Source organism: Pecten maximus, chromosome 3 (genome assembly GCF_902652985.1).
Source record: "Pecten maximus chromosome 3, xPecMax1.1, whole genome shotgun sequence".
Taxonomy (NCBI): domain Eukaryota; kingdom Metazoa; phylum Mollusca; class Bivalvia; order Pectinida; family Pectinidae; genus Pecten; species Pecten maximus.
Window position 1 is genome coordinate 28,945,550 of NC_047017.1, and position 24,141 is coordinate 28,969,690.

The 24,141-nt window shown below is 37.9% G+C and overlaps 1 protein-coding gene across 1 annotated transcript; it reads right to left on the reverse strand.

Annotated features, from left to right (window-relative positions):
• Positions 1-3,491: 3,491 nt before the first annotated feature.
• LOC117323834 lies at positions 3,492-13,044 on the reverse strand. Its single transcript, XM_033879316.1, has 3 exons — positions 12,253-13,044; positions 9,451-9,600; positions 3,492-4,028 (listed from the first exon to the last, which is right to left on the reverse strand). The coding sequence occupies exons 1-3, from the start codon at positions 12,458-12,460 to the stop codon at positions 3,835-3,837; spliced, it is 552 nt and encodes a 183-aa protein (XP_033735207.1). The 5' UTR covers positions 12,461-13,044; the 3' UTR covers positions 3,492-3,834.
• Positions 13,045-24,141: the final 11,097 nt, after the last annotated feature.

A 24,141-nucleotide genomic window follows, 5' to 3' on the forward strand; every position in this document is an offset into this window, starting at 1 on the left:
TGGTACCATGTCAACCTTCACATTGTACCTCTAGTATCTAGTATAGACTCATTACACACTCTCCTAGTATTAAGTGACTCACACCTCTAGTATCTAGTATAGACTCGTTACACACTCTCCTAGTATTAAGTGACTCACACCTCTAGTACCTAGTATAGACTCGTAACACACTTCTAGTATTAAGTGACATACACCTCTAGTATCTAGTATAGACTCGTAACACACTCTCCTAGTATTAAGTGACTCACACCTCTATTATCTAGTATAGACTCGTTACACACTCCTAGTATTAAGTGACTCACACCTCTAGTATCTAGTATAGACTCGTTACACACTCTCCTAGTATTACGTGACTCACACCTCTAGTATGTAGTATAGACTCGTAACACACTCTCCTAGTATTAAGTGACTTACACCTCTAGTATCTAGTATAGACTCGTTACAAACTCCTAGTATTAAGTGACTCACACCTCTAGTATCTAGTATAGACTCGTTACACACTTTTAGTATTAAGTGACTCACACCTCTGGTATCTAGTATAGACTCGTTACACACTCTCCTAGTATTAAGTGACTCACACCTCTAGTATCTAGTATAGACTCGTAACACACTCTCCTAGTATTAAGTGACTCACACCTCTAGTATGTAGTATAGACTCGTAACACACTCTCCTAGTATTAAGTGACTCACACCTCTAGTATATAGTATAGACTCGTTACACACTCCTAGTATTACGTGACTCACACCTCTAGTATCTAGTATAGACTCGTTACACACTCCTAGTATTAAGTGACTCACACCTCTAGTATCTAGTATAGACTCGTAACACACTCTCCTAGTATCAAGTGACTCACACCTCTAGTATCTAGTATAGACTCGTTACACACTCCTAGTATCAAGTGACTTACACCTCTAGTATCTAGTATAGACTCGTAACACACTCTTCCAGTATTAAGTGACTCACACCTCTAGTATCTATAGTATAGACTCGTAACACACTCTCCTAGTATTAAGTGACTCACACCTCTAGTATCTAGTATAGACTCGTTACACACTCTCCTAGTATTAAGTGACTCACACCTCTAGTATCTAGTATAGACTCGTAACACACTCTCCTAGTATCAAGTGACTCACACCTCTAGTATCTAGTATAGACTCGTTACAAACTCTCCTAGTATTAAGTGACTCACACCTCTAGTATCTAGTATAGACTCGTAACACACTCTCCTAGTATCAAGTGACTCACACCTCTAGTATCTAGTATAGACTCGTTACAAACTCTCCTAGTATTAAGTGACTCACACCTCTAGTATCTAGTATAGACTCGTTACACACTCTCCTAGTATTAAGTGACTCACACCTCTAGTATCTAGTATAGACTCGTTACACACTCTCCTAGTATTAAGTGACTCACACCTCTAGTATCTAGTATAGACTCGTAACACACTCTCCTAGTATTAAGTGACTCACACCTCTAGTATCTAGTATAGACTCGTTACACACTCTCCTAGTATTAAGTGACTCACACCTCTGGTATTTAGTATAGACTCGTTACACACTCTCCTAGTATTAAGTGACTCACACCTCTAGTATCTAGTGTAGACCCGTTACACACTCTCCTAGTATCAAGTGACTCACACCTCTGGTATCTAGTATAGACCCGTTACACACTCTCCTAGTATTAAGTGACTCACACCTCTAGTATCTAGTATAGACTCGTTACACACTCTCCTAGTATCAAGTGACTCACACCTCTAGTATGTAGTATAGACTCGTTACACACTCTCCTAGTATTAAGTGACTCACACCTCTAGTATCTAGTATAGACTCGTTACACACTCTCCTAGTATTAAGTGACTCACACCTCTAGTATCTAGTATAGACTCGTTACACACTCTCCTAGTATTAAGTGACTCACACCTCTAGTATCTAGTATAGACTCGTTACACACTCTCCTAGCTAGTATCAAGTGACTCACACCTCTAATATATATATAGTATAGGTTCGTCACACACTACTAGTTTCAAGTGACTCACACCTCCAGTATCTATAGTTTAAAACGAGGATTCAGTTCTTGTTTTCTACTTACACTTTCTCACGACAGTAATGCTATTTTAATAAGCGACTCATATCTCTAATATTTCCCGGGAAACAGTACGCTTATGCAAAGGTATTCTATGCCACTTTCTATGCATTCCAATAGAACTAGTAAGGTTGTCGGCAGATCTTCAAATAGGATACTTTATTAACTACACCGAAGTTTAATATTGATGTAAGATTGTCAAACAGTTGTATATGTTAGTTTCTTGTTGTAGTGAAAATATTTATTTTATTTGAAAATCTATATTTTTTTTCCCGCGAGAATAAAATATCATGATGTATTACATTTTGTAAGAGTGTCCGGTAAGAGTGTGCGTGACAGTTTTCTTTCGTCTGTGATTGATCATGAGCTATTGTTTTGATATTGATTACCTGGCTGTTCAGAAGGTGTCTTTATTTACACGCTGACTGTGTCCAACTGGCCCTGTATTATACGGAGATATGATCCATTTATATGTATTATTTACTGGGTGTGTAAAATTTAGATATTTTTAGATATTTAAACTGTTTATCTTGTTTGCCGCGGCTGTTTACCTGATTCAGTGACGAAACAGTAAGGGTGTACAACATGTAATGACGTAACATACTTGGTCATAGCATCCGGATTATTTCTCTCAGATCGGTATTTTACGTGATATGACGTCATCAAAAAGTGTTTTGTCGTATACGTATCCTTCAAGTAAAGCTATTTACCTTGCATTGTTGTGCTGTTGTCTTTACCACCACAGACAAGATTGCCTACGTCATCACTTTCTATTTCGGATTTTCCCCACCTTGACTACCGAAGATGTTAAAACATGCGTGTGCTAGCTGATACTTGACGCTGATTTAGAGATATTTTGTGTTTTGTCTTAATAAACAAATTACCACGGTAAATAAAGCTGAAAGTCGCAAGTGTTGGAATGTCTTTAATTAAGCGGTGTTAATAGTATCGTTATTATTCTCTTTATTTCCTCGATTATGAAGATTGTATAAACAGTAAAAAATTCTATTAGATTATAAATGGATAAACAGACGTCAACAATCATACACATGTACAGAGTTTTTTTACAAGTGAAAAGAATTGAATAATAATCATGCAAAACGTAGAATATGTAATAACTAAGCTTACGCTGGACTCATTTACTTCTAAATTTAACCTGAATAAGACATACGCCAAATTCTTACATATCATTTTATGCGATCTCGCAAATAAACTACATTTTGTTGCTTTTTATTTAAAAAAAAAATATATAAATTTTCATGGTTAACACTTTAAGGGGGTATCGTAGCTGAGAGACAATGACGTCACACTATCGATAATGCATATTTGACATTCCACCGCCAGTACTAATAAAGATATACATTTATATACATAATATAAATGTTTTAAAAACAAAAGTACACACTCATATTTTATAGTACATTATGGTTTATTTAGAAAATATAAATGTTTTTTTTTATAAATATTATCACAAGTATTACATTGTAACACGTGTAGGACTTTAGATGATGCAGAAACAGTAAGCTCGTGATCTCCTACATCCTCCACACAGTATTACAATACCACTATGGGGGGGAGCTCAAACTCGGGTACTATATCACACTTTCATGTATATGAGGAACGATGTCGACAAACGTCTTTAAATATAAACACTCTATGCTGTGTAGTATTAGGAAACACAGTTTTAGTTCAGTCGTTGTATCTAATACGTTTATTTAATTATTTAACGCTCTACATGCACACCAGGTTGATCAGCCGGAAGGTGAGGTTCCTTTCCCTAGTCCGTTCACCAGCATGAAAACTCCCGCCACGATTTCCAGTATACTGGCAACAATAGCTAGTCCGAATGAGTAAGATAGTTTGTGTTTAATCGTTGGAAATTGGTCGATGTAGCGATCATCAAACTTTACACCGAATACAATACACCCAATCAGCAGCAGGACGCCTGGAAAGGAAGAAAAAGAACGATTTTTACAGGGACATATATTAATCAAACAACAAAACATCAAAAAACATAACATCTTGGATATATTACACGTAAATCCGTTACATTAACTGGGGTATATACACACAAACTCGTTACAGTAACCGGGGTATCAACACACAAACCCGTTTCATTAACCGGGGTACATACGCATAAACCCATTACATTAACCGGGGTATATACTCATAAACCCATTACATTAACCGGGCTACATACGCATAAACCCATTACATTAACCGGGGTATATACTCATAAACCCATTACATTAACCGGGGTATATACACATAAACCCATTACATTAACCGGGGTATATACACATAGACCCGTTACATTAACCGGGGTATATACACATAAACCTATTATATTAACCGGCGTATATACACATCAACCCATTACATTAACCAGGCTACATACGCATAAAACCATTACATTAACCGGGCTACATACGCATTAACCCATTACATTAACCGGGGTATATACACATACACCATTACATTAACCGGGGTACATACACATAAACCCGTTACATACACCGGGGTATATACACATAGATCCATTACATTAACCGGGGTATATACACATAAACCTGTTACATTAACCGGGGTATATACACACAAACCCGTTACATTAGCCGGGGTATATACACATAAACCTGTCACAATAACCGGGGTATATACACACAAACCCGTTACATTAGCCGGGGTATATACACACAAACCCGTTACATTAACCGGGGTATATACACACAAACCCGTTACATTAACCGGGGTATATACACACAAACCCGTTACATTAACCGGGGTATATATACATAAACCCGTTACATTAACCGGGGTATATACACATAAACCTGTCACAATAACCGGGGTATATACACATAAACCTACCACAATAACCGGGGTATATACACATAAACCCGTTACATTAACCGGGGTATATACACACAAACCTGTCACAATAACCGGGGTATATACACACAAACCCGTTACATTAACCGGGGTATATACACATAAACCCGTTACATTAACCGGGGTATATACACACAAACCTGTCACAATAACCGGGGTATATACACACAAACCCGTTACATTAACCGGGGTATATACACATAAACCTGTCACAATAACCGGGGTATATACACATAAACCCGTTACATTAACCGGGGTATATACACACAAACCCGTTACATTAACCGGGATATATACACATAAACCCGTTACATTAACCGGGGTATATACACATAAACCTGTCACAATAACTGGGGTATATACACATAAACCCGTTACATTAACCGGGGTATATACACACAAACCCGTTACATTAACCGGGGTATATACACACAAACCCGTTACATTAACCGGGGTATATACACATAAACCTGTCACAATAACCGGGGTATATACACACAAACCCGTTACATTAACCGGGGTATATACACATAAACCTGTCACAATAACCGGGGTATATACACACACACCCGTTACATTAACCGGGGTATATACACATAAACCTGTCACAATAACCGGGGTATATACACATAAACCTGTCACAATAACCGGGGTATATACACATAAACCTACCACAATAACCGGGGTATATACACATAGACCCGTTACATTAACCGGGGTATATACACACAAACCTGTCACAATAACCGGGGTATATACACATAAACCCATTATATTAACCGGGGTATATACACATAAACCTGTCACAATAACCGGGGTATATACACATAAACCCGTTACATTAACCGGGGTATATACACATAAACCCGTTACATTAACCGGGGTATATACACGTAAACCCATTACATTAACCGGGGTATATACACGTAAACCCGTTACATTAACCGGGGTATATACACACAAACCTGTCACAATAACCGGGGTATATACACACAAACCCGTTACATTAACCGGGGTATATACACACAAACCTGTCACAATAACCGGGGTATATACACATAAACCTGTCACAATAACCGGGGTATATACACATAAACCCGTTACATTAACCGGGGTATATACACATAAACCCGTTACATTAACCGGGGTATATACACATAAACCTGTCACAATAACCGGGGTATATACACATAGACCCGTTACATTAACCGGGGTATATACACATAAACCCGTTACATTAACCGGGGTATATACACATAAACCTGTCACAATAACCGGGGTATATACACATAAACCCGTTACATTAACCGGGGTATATACACATAAACCCGTTACATTAACCGGGGTATATACACATAAACCTGTCACAATAACCGGGGTATATACACATAGACCCGTTACATTAACCGGGGTATATACACATAAACCCGTTACATTAACCGGGGTATATACACACAAACTTGTCACAATAACCGGGGTATATACACACAAACCCGTTACATTAACTGGGGTATATACACATAAACCTGTCACAATAACCGGGGTATATACACATAAACCCATTACATTAACCGGGGTATATACACATAAACCCGTTACATTAACCGGGGTATATACACGTAAACCCATTACATTAACCGGGGTATATACACATAAACCCATTACATTAACCGGGGTATATACACATAGACCCGTTACATTAACCGGGGTATATACACATAGACCCGTTACATTAACCGGGGTATATACACACAAACCCGTTACATTAACCGGGGTATATACACATAAACCTGCCACATTAACCGGGGTATATACACATAAACCTGTTACATTAACCGGGGTATATACACATAAACCCATTACATTAACCGGGGTATATACACACAAACCCGTTACATTAACCGGGGTATATACACATAAAACTGCCACATTAACCGGTACATCACTACTACATGTATTTCCTATCGGTATAGTACATATAATAACATTATCGACATATAATACTATAATAAAACTCTTTCTTCATCTTCGATTGATATTTGATACACATCGGTTTATTGTGGTGTTCCGTTATATAAGGTCCAAATTTCCAATATCGCTCCTTCGACCTCAACGCGAAGGAGGAAAGGAGTGACGATGCGAAGAAGCGAAGTAGCTATGGCGAAGGAGCAATGCTCTACTTCGCTTCTTCGCTCCTCCGCTATCCTGTTTTCGCTCCTTCGCTCCTTCGCGTTTAGGTCGATGGAGCGATATTTTTTAGCCCTAACGCAACTCTATAGTTTAGTCGCTCGACATGTGTTGTCAAATAAAAGATACGTTCCGAGACCAACTCGCCATAAAGCTGTATGAACTACATCTCCAATCATTATTACCAATACTACTATTCCAAGGTTTCAGGCATTGACATTCAAGTCGGCGTGGTTTTGTTGAAAAGGCTCATATTCTATGACGGAGCAATGTATAGAAGAATTGATTTTTACGGGTCAGTAAGTGACTTTAGGGGTTTTGAATAAATACCTGAGTAAAAATGAAATCATTCACACACGTTACGGAATTTCCATTCCAGTTAACTGGATGCCGTGAGAATAATTCTCATTTTGGTGTATAACGCCAGTATATATTACACGAAGATGGAAAAATTAACCAGACTTTAACTATCAGAAATAAAACCCGCCAGGTCCGTACTCGTCTGTACTACAGTACATATAGGTACACACGAACACCTACAGAGTATAAGGTCCGTACTCGTCTGTACTACAGTACATATAGGTACACACGAACACATACAGAGTATAAGGTCCGTACTCGTCTGTTCTACAGTACATATAGGTACACACGAACACCTACAGAGTATAAGGTCCGTACGTACTCGTCTGTACTACAGTACATATAGGTACACACGAACAGCTACAGAGTATCATGTCCGTACTCGTCTGTACTAAAGTACATATAGGTACACACGAACACCTACAGAGAATAAGGTCCGTACTCGTCTGTACTACAGTACATATAGGTACACACGAACACCTACAGAGTATAAGGTCCGTACTCGTCTGTACTACAGTACATATAGGTACACACGAACAGCTACAGAGTATCATGTCCGTACTCGTCTGTACTAAAGTACATATAGGTACACACGAACACCTACAGAGTATCAGGTCGGTACTCGTCTGTCCTACAGTATATATAGGTACACACCTACACTTACAGAGTATAAGGTCCGTACTCGTCTGTCCTACAGTACATATAGGTACACACGTACACCTACAGGGTATAAGGTCCGTACTCGTCTGTACTACAGTATATATAGGTACACACGAACACCGACAGAGTATAAGGTCGGTACTCGTCTGTACTACAGTATATATAGGTACACACGAACACCTACAGAGTAGAAGGTCCGTACTCGTCTGTACTACAGTACATATAGGTACACACCTACACTTACAGAGTATAAGGTCCGTACTCGTCTGTACTACAGTACATATAGGTACACACGTACAACTACAGAGTATAAGGTCCGTAGTCGTCTGTCCTACAGTACATATAGGTACACACTTACACCTAACGGGTATAAGGTCCGTACTCGTCTGTACTACAGTACATATACATGTAGGTACACACGAACACCTACAGAGTATAAGGTCCGTACTCGTATATGCTACAGTATATATAGGTACACACGAACACCTACAGAGTATAAGGTCCGTACTCGTCTGTACTACAGTACAAATAGGTACACACGAACACCTACAGAGTATAAGGTCCGTACTCGTCAGTACTACAGTACATATAGGTACACACGAACACCTACAGGGTATAAGGTCCGTACTCGTCTGTACTAAAGTACATATAGGTACACACGTACAACTACAGAGTATCATGTCCGTACTCGTCTGTACTACAGTACATATAGGTACACACGTACAACTTCAGAGTATAAGGTCCGTACTCGTCTGTCCTACAGTACATATAGGTACACACGTACATGTACACCTGCAGAGTATAAGGTCCGTACTCGTCTGTACTACAGTACATATAGGTACACACGAACACCTACCGGGTATAAGGTCCGTACTCGTCTGTACTACAGTACATATAGGTACACACCTACACCTACAGAGTATAAGGTTCGTACTCGTCTGTACTACAGTACATATAGGTACACACGAACACCTACAGGGTATTAGGTCCGTACTCGATCGTCTGTTCTACGGTACATATAGGTACACACGTACATGTACACCTGCAGAGTATAAGGTCCGTACTCGTCTGTACTACAGTACATATAGGTACACACGAACACCTACCGGGTATAAGGTCCGTACTCGTCTGTACTACAGTACATATAGGTACACACCTACACCTACAGAGTATAAGGTCCGTACTCGTCTGTACTACAGTACATATAGGTACACACGAACACCTACAGAGTATAAGGTCCGTACTCGTCTGTACTACGGGATACATACCTGTGATGAGGCAGATGATTGCGGCGCCCATGCCGACCTCTTTGTTGCCCCCACATTGAGACGTGAAGAGAAGAAGGCATACCAACAAGAAGGCGACGTTGATTCCCACGAAGCCGAATATAGCCAAAGCTTGGGTGGCTACGTACCAATCTACAACGTCGAAAACAAGTACCGTATAATAACGATGACGTTATTGTTAGGATTTTATCATGTAATATTTACATTTGTATGGCATTGTCACTATAAAGCCTTTTTGAGAGTTGTGTCGTTGATGTTTGTTTAAGTGCCATGCATCACGCGACAGTATCAGCGTAGTAATACAACACAGACCTGCGCAATATTTTGTTCCGGGCCAATATACTGAAAGCATTGTTATAGATAAATTTGAGCAAAAATACATATTTTTGTCAAATAATTTATTATGAGAAAACATGCCATATACTTTGTTTGTAATAAATGTTGAATATAATAAATTGTTGGGTTTTTTTTTCAAGCACTATTTTGTTGCCGATTTTGTTTGCCAATCTGCACGAGACATGAAGGCTGTTCCAGTTAACGACTAAAATTTGTGTTGCCTGTCGGTAACGCGGGAATTATGAATTTTTTAAATATGATCTGTCAATGGAAAAAAAATCAAATCGTTGGAAAATGTAAATATAAGCGTTGAACTGTTTTTGTATGGTATTTATGATCTATTTGAACGACAGAGCTTTGCAAGCAAACATATCATAATGCGCTACCATACAAAAACAGTTCAATGCTTAAGTGTTAACGCAGATTATAATAACTTTGATCTTACTTTATATAACGTTGACGTTTTCATTGTAGTGGTACTATTTATATCATAACGCTGACCATTGTTGTACTATTTATTACGTTGACCATTGTTGTACTGTTTATTACGTTGACCATTGTTGTACTATTTATTACGTTGACCATTGTTGTAATATGTATTACGTTGACCATTGTTGTACTGTTTATTACGTTGACCATTGCTGTACTGTTTATTACGTTGACCATTGTTGGACTATTTATTACGTTGACCATTGTTGTACTATGTATTACGTTGACCATTGTTGGACTATTTATTACGTTGACCATTGTTGTACTATGTATTACGTTGACCGTTGTTGTACTGTTTATCACGTTGACCATTGTTGTACTGTTTATTACGTTGACCATTGTTATACTATTTATTAACTTAACTATTATTGTACTATTTATTAACTTAACAATTAATAAACTATATATTAACTTAGCTATTATTGTACTATTTATAACACCGACATTTGATGGCTCTATTTATAACAGTGACTTTTGTTGGAACTAATAACAACGTTGGCCCTATTGATGGTACTATTTTGATAACATCGACCCTATTGATGGTACGATTTACAACGGTGAACACTAAGGGAGCTATCATGTACTTTGACCTGTGGCTGACTTTTCCTTTGTTGTAGTAAGCAATTGAAAAGCTGGGTGTATATTTTCTTTGTTTTAAATTAAAAGTCAAAACCCATTTCTCAGATGTTGATTATTGCCGATCCTATAAACCGGATACCTGTGTAAACCGGTCAACTTGAATGGTCCAAGCGACATCCGGTTAAGACAGGTTACACTGTACTATTGATAACAGTAACTTTTGGTGGTACTATTAAACCTTTTGATGGTTCTTTTAATAACGTTGACCTTTGTTGGTACTATTTATAACGTTGACCTTTGATGGTTATTTATAACGTTGACCTTTGATGGTACTATTTATAACGTTGACCTTGGATGGAACTATTTATAATGTTGACCTTGGATGGTACTATTTATAACGTTGACCTTTGTTGGTACTATTTATAACGTTGACCTTTGATGGTACTATGTATAACGTTGACATTTGATGGTATTTTGATTGTTACCTTGGTCTTGAAATGACAATTGATCTGTTGTCTTTTTAAGTCTTATCTTAATTGTAATATTGATACGGGATATTGATCGGTTTCCTGACGAGTATCAAGTAGCAGATATTAATTGGTTGATGATCAACAAACAATAATTCAATTTACCATTTAGAAAAAAATGTAACGAGTCAAGAAATTGTTGCTAAACCCAATATTGCTGTTGTTACCAGGTAAGATTGTTATGAGAAGTATATTGCTGAGGTAGAGCAAAATAATCACTGATTTACAGTCGCTTCATTTGTATTTCAACCCGAATATCGTCAATACAGTGAATAGAAAAACATCATTCTTATTGGTCAAAATAAAAAAAAATAAAAAATGACTAGTAACGACTACCAGTAGTTGTCTTGTCCTGTAGAATGATATAAGCTGTCTTACTGGTAATAAATGTTTTACGACAGCGCAATTCATATTTCTTGGACCTCGAGTCGAGTTTAGAAATACACATACCTGAGATTAGAATGACCCTTGACCTTAAGACATTGTAATAACTGTTCCTTAGACCTTGTAATGTAATGTTACGCGGAACTACATGTACAGCATGCATTCACTGTTTGATGGCACAGACATTGACATGAACATGATGTCAAGCCGAGTTCACGTCGGTCCCAACCCACCCCTATCATCTAGATATCATACTAACCGAATACGTATATCGAATAAAGTTTTAACTGACGATATGACCGTAAATGATTTTATTATTATAGTTATAAACTTTTGTAATATATAATCGTGATCAACCATTAAAATAAAATTCAATGCAAACTAACACTCTTTCAACAGCAAATGACAACTATGAATATGAAAAGTGATGTCTTATATTAGATAATGTCTGGTCGTAGAGCATGCTTACCTAGAGCCCATCCGTCGACTGGGGTACACCCAGGGCTGTACTCGTTGTTGCCACATATTCGCCATAACCCCCAATGCTTCCCCGAAGCATTTTCTCCCCACCCTGTCGTGGCGAATGCGATATAGACAATCAGCAAAGCTACAGCCAACAAAAAGAATGCTAACTTTCCAAAGAGGGAAGCCGATTTGATGCCGTCTACAACACCCATCACTACAGTTAGGTAATTTAACTGTCAACAATATTAAGCAATACAACAACAAACAGTTCTGTAAACAAATGTTTATAGGTGTCGACGTCGGTCTGGGTAGCTATAGATACCCCCGGTGTGGGAAGGGCGGAGCTTTCTGTAGGACAAGGTTCCGGAGGAGAGCGAGGGAAAGCGACAGTGATGACGTGTTCCTTTTATCGCCCCGCCTCCTATGCCAATGAGCCTCGGAGAATTTAACGTGCGTAGGTCATACTTGATGGCCAATGGAAACTTCAGAAGATACTGGAATGCATAATTAATATTACCGGAGGCACAGCAACAACGATCTCGACATGATAGCGATGTTTATAAAACCTGTTTCCCCGTGTATACGGAACAATGGACAAGATTATTGAATCTACTGTATACCGCACATTAGGTATATTGAATTTGGAGACAACGTAACTATGAAATGAATGATATGTTAAGAGGAAACTTTCGCTGTATTGGTAATAAATGTACAGATGCTATTCCTGAGGTCATTGTCCCAACAACAGTAGCTGAACGACAGGACCATAGCTCTATAACGACACGAGATGGGTGTCTATATAAACCATACATACTGGGTGTCTATACAAACCATACATACTGGGTATCTGTATAAACCATACATACTGGGTGTCTATATAACCCATACATACTGGGTGTCTATATAAACCATACATACTGGGTGTCTATACAAACCATACATACTGGGTATCTGTATAAACCATACATACTGGGTGTCTATACAAACCATACATACTGGGTGTCTATATAAACCATACATACTGGGTGTCTATACAAACCATACATACAGGGTGTCTATACAAACCATACATACAGGGTGTCTATATAAACCATACATACTGGGTGTCTATATAAACCATACATACTGGGTATCTGTATAAACCATACATACTGGGTGTCTATATAACCCATAAATACTCGGTGTCTATATGAACCATACATACTGGGTGTCTGTATAAACCATGCATACAGGGTGTTTATATCAACCATACATACTGGGTGTCTATATAAACCATACATACTGGGTGTCTATATAAACCATACATACCTCTGTCTATATAAACCATACATACTGGGTGTCTATATAAACCATACATACAGGGTGTCTGTATAAACCATGCATACAGGGTGTTTATATCAACCATACATACTGGGTGTCTATATAAACCATACATACTGGGTGTCTATATAAACCATACATACCTCTGTCTATATAAACCATACATACCTCTGTCTATATAAACCATACATACTGGGTGTCTATATAAACCATACATACTGGGTGTCTATATAAACCATACATACCTCTGTCTATATAAACCATACATACCTCTGTCTATATAAACCATACATACTGGGTGTCTATATAAACCATACATACCTCTGTCTATATAAACCATACATACCTCTGTCTATATAAACCATACATACTGGGTGTCTATATAAACCATACATACCTCTGTCTATATAAACCATACATACTGGGTGTCTATATAAACCATACATACTGGATGTCTATATAAACCATACATACAGGGTGTCTATATAAACCATACATACTGGGTGTCTATATAAACCATACATACAGGGTGTCTATATAAACCATACATACTGGGTGTCTATATAAACCATACATACTGGGTATCTGTATAAACCATACATACTGGGTGTCTATATAACCCATAAATACTCGGTGTCTATATGAACCATACATACTGGGTGTCTATATAAACCATACATACAGGGTGTCTATATAAACCATACATACTGGGTGTCTATATAAACCATACATACTGGGTGTCTATATAAACCATACATACTGGGTGTCTATATAAACCATACATACCTCTGTCTATATAAACCATACATACTGGGTGTCTATATAAACCATACATACTTGGTGTCTATATAAAACATACATACTGGGTGTCTATATAAACCATACATACTGGGTGTCTATATAAACCATACATACTGGGTGTCTATATAAACCATACATACTGGGTGTCTATATAAACCATACATACTGGGTGTCTATATAAACCATACATACTGGGTGTCTGTATAAACCATACATACTGGGTGTCTGTATAACCATACATACTGGGTGTCTACATAAACCATACATACTGGGTGTCTATATAAACCATACATACTGGGTGTCTATATAAACCATACATACAGGGTGTCTATACAAACCATACATACAGGGTGTCTATATAAACCATACATACTGGGTGTCTATATAAACCATACATACTGGGTATCTGTATAAACCATACATACTGGGTGTCTATATAACCCATAAATACTCGGTGTCTATATGAACCATACATACTGGGTGTCTATATAAACCATACATACTGGGTGTCTACATAAACCATACATACTGGGTGTCTATATAAACCATACATACTGGGTGTCTATATAAAACATACATACTGGGTGTCTATATAAACCATACATACTGGGTGTCTATATAAACCATACATACTGGGTGTCTATATAAAACATACATACTGGGTGTCTATATAAACCATACATACTGGGTGTCTATATAAACCATACATACTGGGTGTCTATATAAACCATACATACTGGGTGTCTATATAAACCATACATACTGGGTGTCTACATAAACCATACATACTGGGTGTCTATATAACCATACATACTGGGTGTCTATATAAACCATACATACTGGGTGTCTATATAAACCATACATACTGGGTGTCTATATAAACCATACATACTGGGTGTCTATATAAACCATACATACTGGGTGTCTATATAAACCATACATACTGGGTGTCTATATAAACCATACATACTGGGTGTCTATATAAACCATACATACTGGGTGTCTATATAAACCATACATACTGGGTGTCTATATAAACCATACATACTGGGTGTCTACATTAACCATACATACTGGGTGTCTATATAAACCATACATACTGGGTGTCTATATAAACCATACATACTGGGTGTCTATATAAACCATACATACTGGGTGTCTATATAAACCATACATACTGGGTGTCTATATAAACCATACATACTGGGTGTCTATATAAACCATACATACTGGGTGTCTATATAAACCATACATACTGGGTGTCTATATAAACCATACATACTGGGTGTCTATATAAACCATACATACTGGGTGTCTATATAAACCATACATACTGGGTGTCTATATAAACCATACATACTGGGTGTCTATATAAACCATACATACTGGGTGTCTATATAAACCATACATACTGGGTGTCTATATAAACCATACATACTGGGTGTCTATATAAACCATACATACTGGGTGTCTATATAAACCATACATACTGGGTGTCTATATAAACCATACATACTGGGTGTCTATATAAACCATACATACTGGGTGTCTATATAAACCATACATACTGGGTGTCTATATAAACCATACATACTGGGTGTCTATATAAACCATACATACTGGGTGTCTATATAAACCATACATACTGGGTGTCTATATAAACCATACATACTGGGTGTCTATATAAACCATACATACTGGGTGTCTATATAAACCATACATACAGGGTGTCTATATAAACCATACATACTGGGTGTCTTTATAAACCATACATACTGGGTGTCTATATAAACCATACATACTGGGTGTCTATACAAACCATACATACTGGGTGTCTATATAAACCATACATACTGGGTGTCTACATAAACCATACATACTGGGTGTCTACATTAACCATACATACTGGGTGTCTATATAAACCATACATACTGGGTGTCTATATAAACCATACATACTGGGTGTCTACATAAACCATACATACTGGGTGTCTACATTAACCATACATACTGGGCTTCTATATAAACCATACATACCGGGTGTCTATGTAAACCATACATACCGTGTGTCTATATAAACCATACATACTGGGTGTCTATATAAACCATACATACCGTGTGTCTATATAAACCATACATACTGGGTGTCTATATAAACCATACATACTGGGTGTTTATATAAACCATACATACCTCTGTCTATATAAACCATACATACTGGGTGTCTACATAAACCATACATACTGGGTGTCTATATAAACCATACATACTGGGTGTCTATATAAACCATACATACTGGGTGTCTATATACACCATACATACCAGTGTCTATATACACCATACATACTGGGTGTCTGTATAAACCATACATACTGGGTGTCTATATAAAACATACATACTGGGTGTCTATATACACCATACATACCAGTGTCTATATACACCATACATACTGGGTGTTATACAACAATATATAAACATACTACGGGTGTCTATATAAACCATACATACTGAGTGTCTTATAAACCATACATACTGGTGTCTATATAAACCATACATACTGGGTGTCTATAACGTAAAACATACATACTGGGTGTATATATAAACCATACATACTGGGTGTCTATATGAACCATACATAGTGAGTGTCTATATAAACCATACATACTGGGTGTCTATATAAACTATACATAGTGAGTGTCTATAAAATACAGCTTTGTCCCGATATTCTCCTCATCCATTAGTGTAATGTGGACACTTTCCCTACGATACTGATGTCATTAGTTATTGGACACGTTGTTCCGAGATCACTCCCTCCCAATCTTTAATGGTAACAGCTTTTTCCTCGAGAGCACTCCCACTCCATTACTTTAATGGTGGACAGCTTTGTTCCCGAGATCCCTCCCCTCCCATTAGTTTAATGGTGGACAGCTTTTTCCCCGAGATCACTCCCCTCCCATTACTTTAATGGTGGACAGCTTTGTCCCCGAGATCCCTCCCCTCCCATTAGTTTAATGGTTGAAAGCTTTGTCCCCGAGATCACTCCCCTCCCAGTAGTTAAATGGTGGACAGCTTTGTTCCCGAGATCAATCCCCTCTCATTAGTTTAATGGTGGACAGCTTTATCCCCGAGATCACTCCTCTCCCATTAGTTTAATGGTGGACAGCTTTGTCCCCGAGATCACTCCCCTCCCATTAGTTTAATGGTGGACAGCTTTGTCCCCGAGATTTCTCTTCTCTCATTAGTTTAATGGTGGACAGCTTTGTCCTCGAGATCTCTCTCCTCCCATTAGTTTAATGGTGGACAGCTTTGTCCCCGAGATATCTCTTCTCTCATTAGTTTAATGGTGGACAGCTTTGTCCTCGAGATCTCTCTCCTCCCATTAGTTTAATGGTGGACAGCTTTATCCTCGAGATCTCTCTTCTCTCATTAGTTTAATGGTGGACAGCTTTGTCCTCGAGATCTCTCTCCTCCCATTAGTTTAATGGTGGACAGCTTTGTCCCCGAGATCACTCATCTCCAATTAGTTTAATGGTGGACAGCTTTATCCCCGAGATCCCTCCTCTCCCATTAGTTTAATGGTGGACAGCTTTGTCCTCGAGATATCTCTCCTCCCATTAGTTTAATGGTGGAAAGCTTTGTCCTCGAGATATCTCTTCTCCCTTTTGTTTCATGCGTAAAGAGTGATGCGTACTATTCTGGCTGAATTATTGGATCGTTTGATTATAGATCGTTGGATGCTGTGATTACGGATCGTTGGATGATGTGATTACGGATCGTTGGATGATGTGATTACGGATCGTTGTGTCGTGTGATTACGGGATTCATTAATACAGGATACTTCTTCGTAGGGACTAGAAGACTGGAACGGGGTGTGATTGAGTCCTACTGAGGATCACACCGCCAGACCTATATTTACTTCCACGCACGTATCACGCACCTTGGGCGCAAGTAGCCTACTGTTCCCGTTAAATTGCCTGTGCGTAACGATATGACGGGCCATTTATAGACAAAAAAGATATATGATTTCTGGTATCTACAGTAATAGATTTAATTGCTGAATGATTGATATCAAGCTTGCACAAGATTGATGTTTCCACCCAGGAATTGTCATGCTAGGGCCCAACAGTAAATGGAATCCAGAAAAAATCACCAGGAAATCTTAAATACCAAGACACTCCAACAGCAGAGCTTACCATCCAGAATTCTCAAAGGATTGTACAAACTTAGTCCATCAGTAGAGTTTACCACCCAGAAATCACAAAGGATTTTATAGAGCATGCTCGGATAAAGAACTACTATGTTTATCCAAAGCAATGTCCTTGACGTAATTTCATGGTGACAGGGGGGGAGATATGATGAAATCTTTAAACGGCTATTTCCTCGATAAATCAAGAGGTACAGGGTCAGGATTTTTTTGTTACTTTTAACTGATAAACATTTTGACATGATATCAAAATTGGTTCGGAACCAAACAAGGAGTATGCTGCCCTAATCAGTTAAATTCAAGGACACTAAGTCAAAATTAAAGGTCAAATCATATATCTTTTCACTATATATTTCCTACAATATTTTGTTGGGTTTTTTTCGTTCACAAACATTTTATTCCCCAGAACATGTAAACATTGGAAGGCTGCCAAGGTTGGGGCCTTGGGGTCAGCCTTCGAAATATAAACAATGTCCCCACACAGGGGGCTCTCACTCGCCACACAACTGACACATGATACACATCTCATTTTCTCACCACACGACAATAACACAGACCAATAAATTATAACTAGCAGAAGTTTTTCTAAAAAATATATCTTTTTTTTAATACTATCAGATTTAAATTAAATTTAAATTGAATTGCTATTGAGCTAAGTTTGAATAAAGTATATTGTAGTAAGACATACATATGACGTAGTTCCATTAAATACAACTTTTGATTCCATTTCTTCGAATGAGTTTGTATAAAATTCACTTATTTGACATGAAATTAAAAAATTAGATAGTTTGAGTTTTGTTAGATATGGATTTTTCATAATACAACATTCATAAGAAGACAAGTAGCGTAATAAGTGCACTGATAGTGATTCGGAAAAAATAAGGAAATAAACAAATATATATATAGAAATTAAAACAACAAAAAAACAAAAAACTTAAAATTTCCGGCTTGGGTGAGTCCGGTCGGTTCATTGTTTATCACCGGCCATACGTTTCCGCTGTTTCCGTGTGATGGCAATGTGTTTTGCTCGCGATCAAAATGTTATGACATTATGAAGTTAGTCAGAATCAAACAAGTAGTCAACTGAATCAAGATCATGAACACTGGCTCAAATTGAAAGGTTAAAATTTGTGTATTTACATGAATATTTTGTTCTGACATTATGCAGCAAAGCTCAAAATTATGGAAGTCGATTTTTTAAAGGACACTGGGTCAAATGTTAAGGTCAAAGTTTGTATTATTTCACTGATTAACGATGCATGACATTATGAAGCAAATTTGGTCGGAATTAAACAGAGACAACTAACTAAAGGACAAGGTCATTTTTTGTACATTTTTCTGATAAACATTTTACTATGATATTAAAAGGCAAATTTTTAATTAAACAAGGCGTTAGTTGATATTAGATCAAGGTCAGATGGCTTCTAGAAGGTTATGGAGGATATGTATCCACACAATGAGACCATTGCTGACATGTCAGTGTGTTAGTTCAAATTAATAAACTTTGATGTACATATACTTTCAAGGTCACAAGGGTGAGATCTGTTCAATACATATCGGACCTCAGGTGACCGATAAGGCCCGTGGACCTCTTGTTTAGTAAATATAATGCTACATGTTGGAGTTATAATTACTCATATCTAAGGAGTGAATACTATTCAGGACTACAATATCAGGTACGAGACAATTAAACTAATTTTTTTAACCGCCATTATTGACTTTACTCAATGTTTACATTTCCATGCACACTGAAATGATGATAAAAATCATATGAACCATATTTAACCAATAGTATCTAATGGAGAAGAGAGATCTCGGGGACAAAGCTGTCCAGTATCGAAAATATTCAGTCCTGCGCGATCTGGTTTGTTCGTTAGGTTTCATTATTGGCCCCTTTGAATTAACACAATACCATGACAGGTTACTAGCACCGACTAATTAATGTATAATGCGTTCGTACATTGATAGATTTTTCTTGGCAAGGTGAATATCTTGTGCCTGAGATGGGATGTTGTCAGCCTACAGTGCATGTATTGTCGGTTCCAAGGCATAAAATTGATTAATCAGGTTTAATTTCATACGATGTCTAGAGTAGAGTTATTTGGTCTAGAAAACAACAATGATAGCAGCTAATAGTAATTATAGAAATATATTAAGGTCCGGCTCACAGAGTGGAAGAATTGCTTAACTTACGTGTTGCCTCGACGTGTCAAAATTATTTCAATATAAATAATAGATGTATTATACTTACTACTGCTGCATGTGAAAATAGCATCTTTAAGACTTGGCTGTCCGGTTTGATAGAGAGCCTTCAGGATAGGTTCCTTCTAGGGTCTTCGGTATTTTAGGGTTGATGATAACTATATAATTTTATACACCTTTTAGAGTTCTAGTAATTCGTAAGGTGTAAGACATTAAAGTGATAAATATGCCAGGACCAGCTGTATTTATAGACATATAAATACCAATATTTACACGGTATTTATAGACATATAAATACCAATATTTACACTGTATTTGTTCATCATTATCGTCCTTCATTTATGAAGACATTGATACAAATATTGATACTGTATGTACCCAACTACAGTCGTGCGGCTGTGTACCTTACTCCGGCCAACATAATCCTAATTCGACTGGACACTTGACCCATTCAGAGTAAATGGGCTGTTTGTATATCGAGTTATTAAGGGAATGATAAGAACCAGGTCATGGACGGGATCACTTTGAGAAATAATTACGTTCCCATCATTAAGATAGCGAAAGCTAGTGATGTCGGATTCGAGGCTGATTGATATGTTGTGAGCCTCTTATTAAAGGATTTGAATTTTGCCGGACAAATTGTATTATTTTTCGACATACTCCCTTTCATTAGCTATATACGTTTGCCAGCCGTGTTTAAGAGCATCAATGCCTCTTTTATAAAACTCCTTTTCTTGGCTGTTCAGAAAGTCATCCAAAGCATGTATATGACTTCATCATCAGACTGAAAGTGGGTGCCTGAAATAGCGGTTTTCAGTTTTGGAAATAGATGAAAGTCTGATGGAGCGAGATCAGGTGAATAAGGCGGATGCTCAATTAATGCAAAGCAACAGTCGTGAATGGCAGCCATGGCAATGACAGACTTGTGAACAGGAGGGTTGTCCTGATAGAATAACACACCTTGAGTGAGCTTTCCGCGGCGCTGAAGTTTGATATTTTCCCTTTATTGCTTTAGAAGTGAAGCATAGTATGTGTCATTGATTGTTTGTCCCTTTTGTAGATAATTTATCACCAGAACACCATTGACATCCCACAAAATTGAGGCCATAATCATTCCAGCTAATGGAACAGTCTTTGCCTTCTTTGGCGGGGGAGAGCCAGGGTGTTTCCATTGTTTCGATTGTTGTTTGGCCTCTGGGATAAAATGATGGACCCATGTTTCACCTATATCGACAAATCTCTGAAGAAAGTTGACAGGATATTCCTCAAAAAGGTTAAAATTAGCACGCGATAATGTGCGCCTGGTGTGCTTCTGATCAACTGTCAGAAGTATTGGTACACATCGTGCAGATAGCATCGTCATTGCAAGATCCTCGATCAGAATGGGATGTACTCTTTTCTGTGAAATGCTAACTCTATTGGCTTTATATCTTCCTGTGACTAGTCTGTCAGTCATAACAATATCATGAGCTTTATTGACCATTTCTGGGATTGCAACATAACTTCCAGGACGGGGTCATCCTCAAGGCTCTGTCGGTCGCGCTAAAATTCCGCCTCCCACCTTTATATTGTAGCATATTACGGGACATCTTTCCCTAGTGTTGCTACCATATCATTATGGATAGCTTAAGGTGTTAAATCCTTTTTATGAAAATATTGGAGCTCTTTCACCGGTTTGTCCATTTTGTAAAAGCCGCTTGTCTTGTTAACTTTAGAGTGCTACCTCGTCGATATAAACTAACCAAATGAGACCAGTCCTTGGGTACACGGCCCTATATAGTCAGAGAATAGTATAACTTAAAAAGAACACGAGTACCTCCTTCAATACGAGCCTTGCAACATATCAATCAACCCCCCCCCCCCCCCCCCCCCCTAAGTATCCTCGATTAACTAATATATATCACCTCGTCAATGTCCGTATGACATCATGACCTACATATCACACCTCGTGAATGTCCGTATGACATTACCTATACATATTACACCTCGTCAATGTCCGTATGACATCATGACCTACATATCACACCTCGTCAATATCTGTATGACATCATGACCTATATATATTACACCTCGTCAATGTCCGTATGACATCATGACCTACATATCACACCTCGTCAATGTCCGTATGACATCATGACCTACATATCACAACTCGTCAATGTCCGTATGACATCATGACCTACATATCACACCTCGTCTATGTCAGTATCACATCAAGACCTACAAATCACACCTCGTCAATGTCCCTTTGACATCATGACCTATATATATTACACCTCGTCAATTTCCGTATGACATCATGACCTACATATCACACCTCATCAATGTCTGTATGACATCATGACCTATATATATTACACCTCGTCAATGTCCGTATGACATCATGACCTACATATCACACCTCGTCAATGTCCGTATGACATCATGACCTATATATATCACACCTCGTCAATGTCCGTATGACATCGTGATCTACATATCACACCTCGTCAATGTCCATATGACATCATGACCTATATATATTACACCTCGTCAATGTCCGTATGACATCATGACCTACATATCACACCTCGTCTATGTCAGTATGACATCAAGACCTACATATCACACCTCGTCAATGTCCCTTTGACATCATGACCTATATATATTACACCTCGTCAATTTCCGTATGACATCATGACCTACATATCACACCTCATCAATGTCCCTATGACATCATGACCTATATATATCACACCTCGTCAATGTCTGTATGACATCATGACCTACATATCACAACTCGTTAATGTGCGTATGACATCATGACCTACATATCACACCTCGTAAATGTCCGTATGACATCATGACCTACATATTACACCTCGTGAATGTCCGTATGACATCATGACTTACATATTACACCTCGTCAATGTGCGTATGACATCATGACCTACATATCACAACTCGTCAATGTCCGTATGACATCATGACCAACATATTACACCTCGTCAATGTCTGTATGACATCATGACCTACATATCACAACTCGTCAATGTCCGTATGACATCATGACCTACATATCACACCACGTCTATGTCAGTATGACATCAAGACCTACATATCACACCTCGTCAATGTCCCTTTGACATTATGACCTATATATATTACACCTCGTCAATTTCCGTATGACATCATGACCTACATATCACACCTCACCAATGTCCCTATGACATCATGACCTATATATATCACACCTCGTCAATGTCTGTATGACATCATGACCTACATATCACAACTCGTTAATGTGCGTATGACATCATGACCTACATATCACACCTCGTAAATGTCCGTATGACATCATGACCTACATATTACACCTCGTGAATGT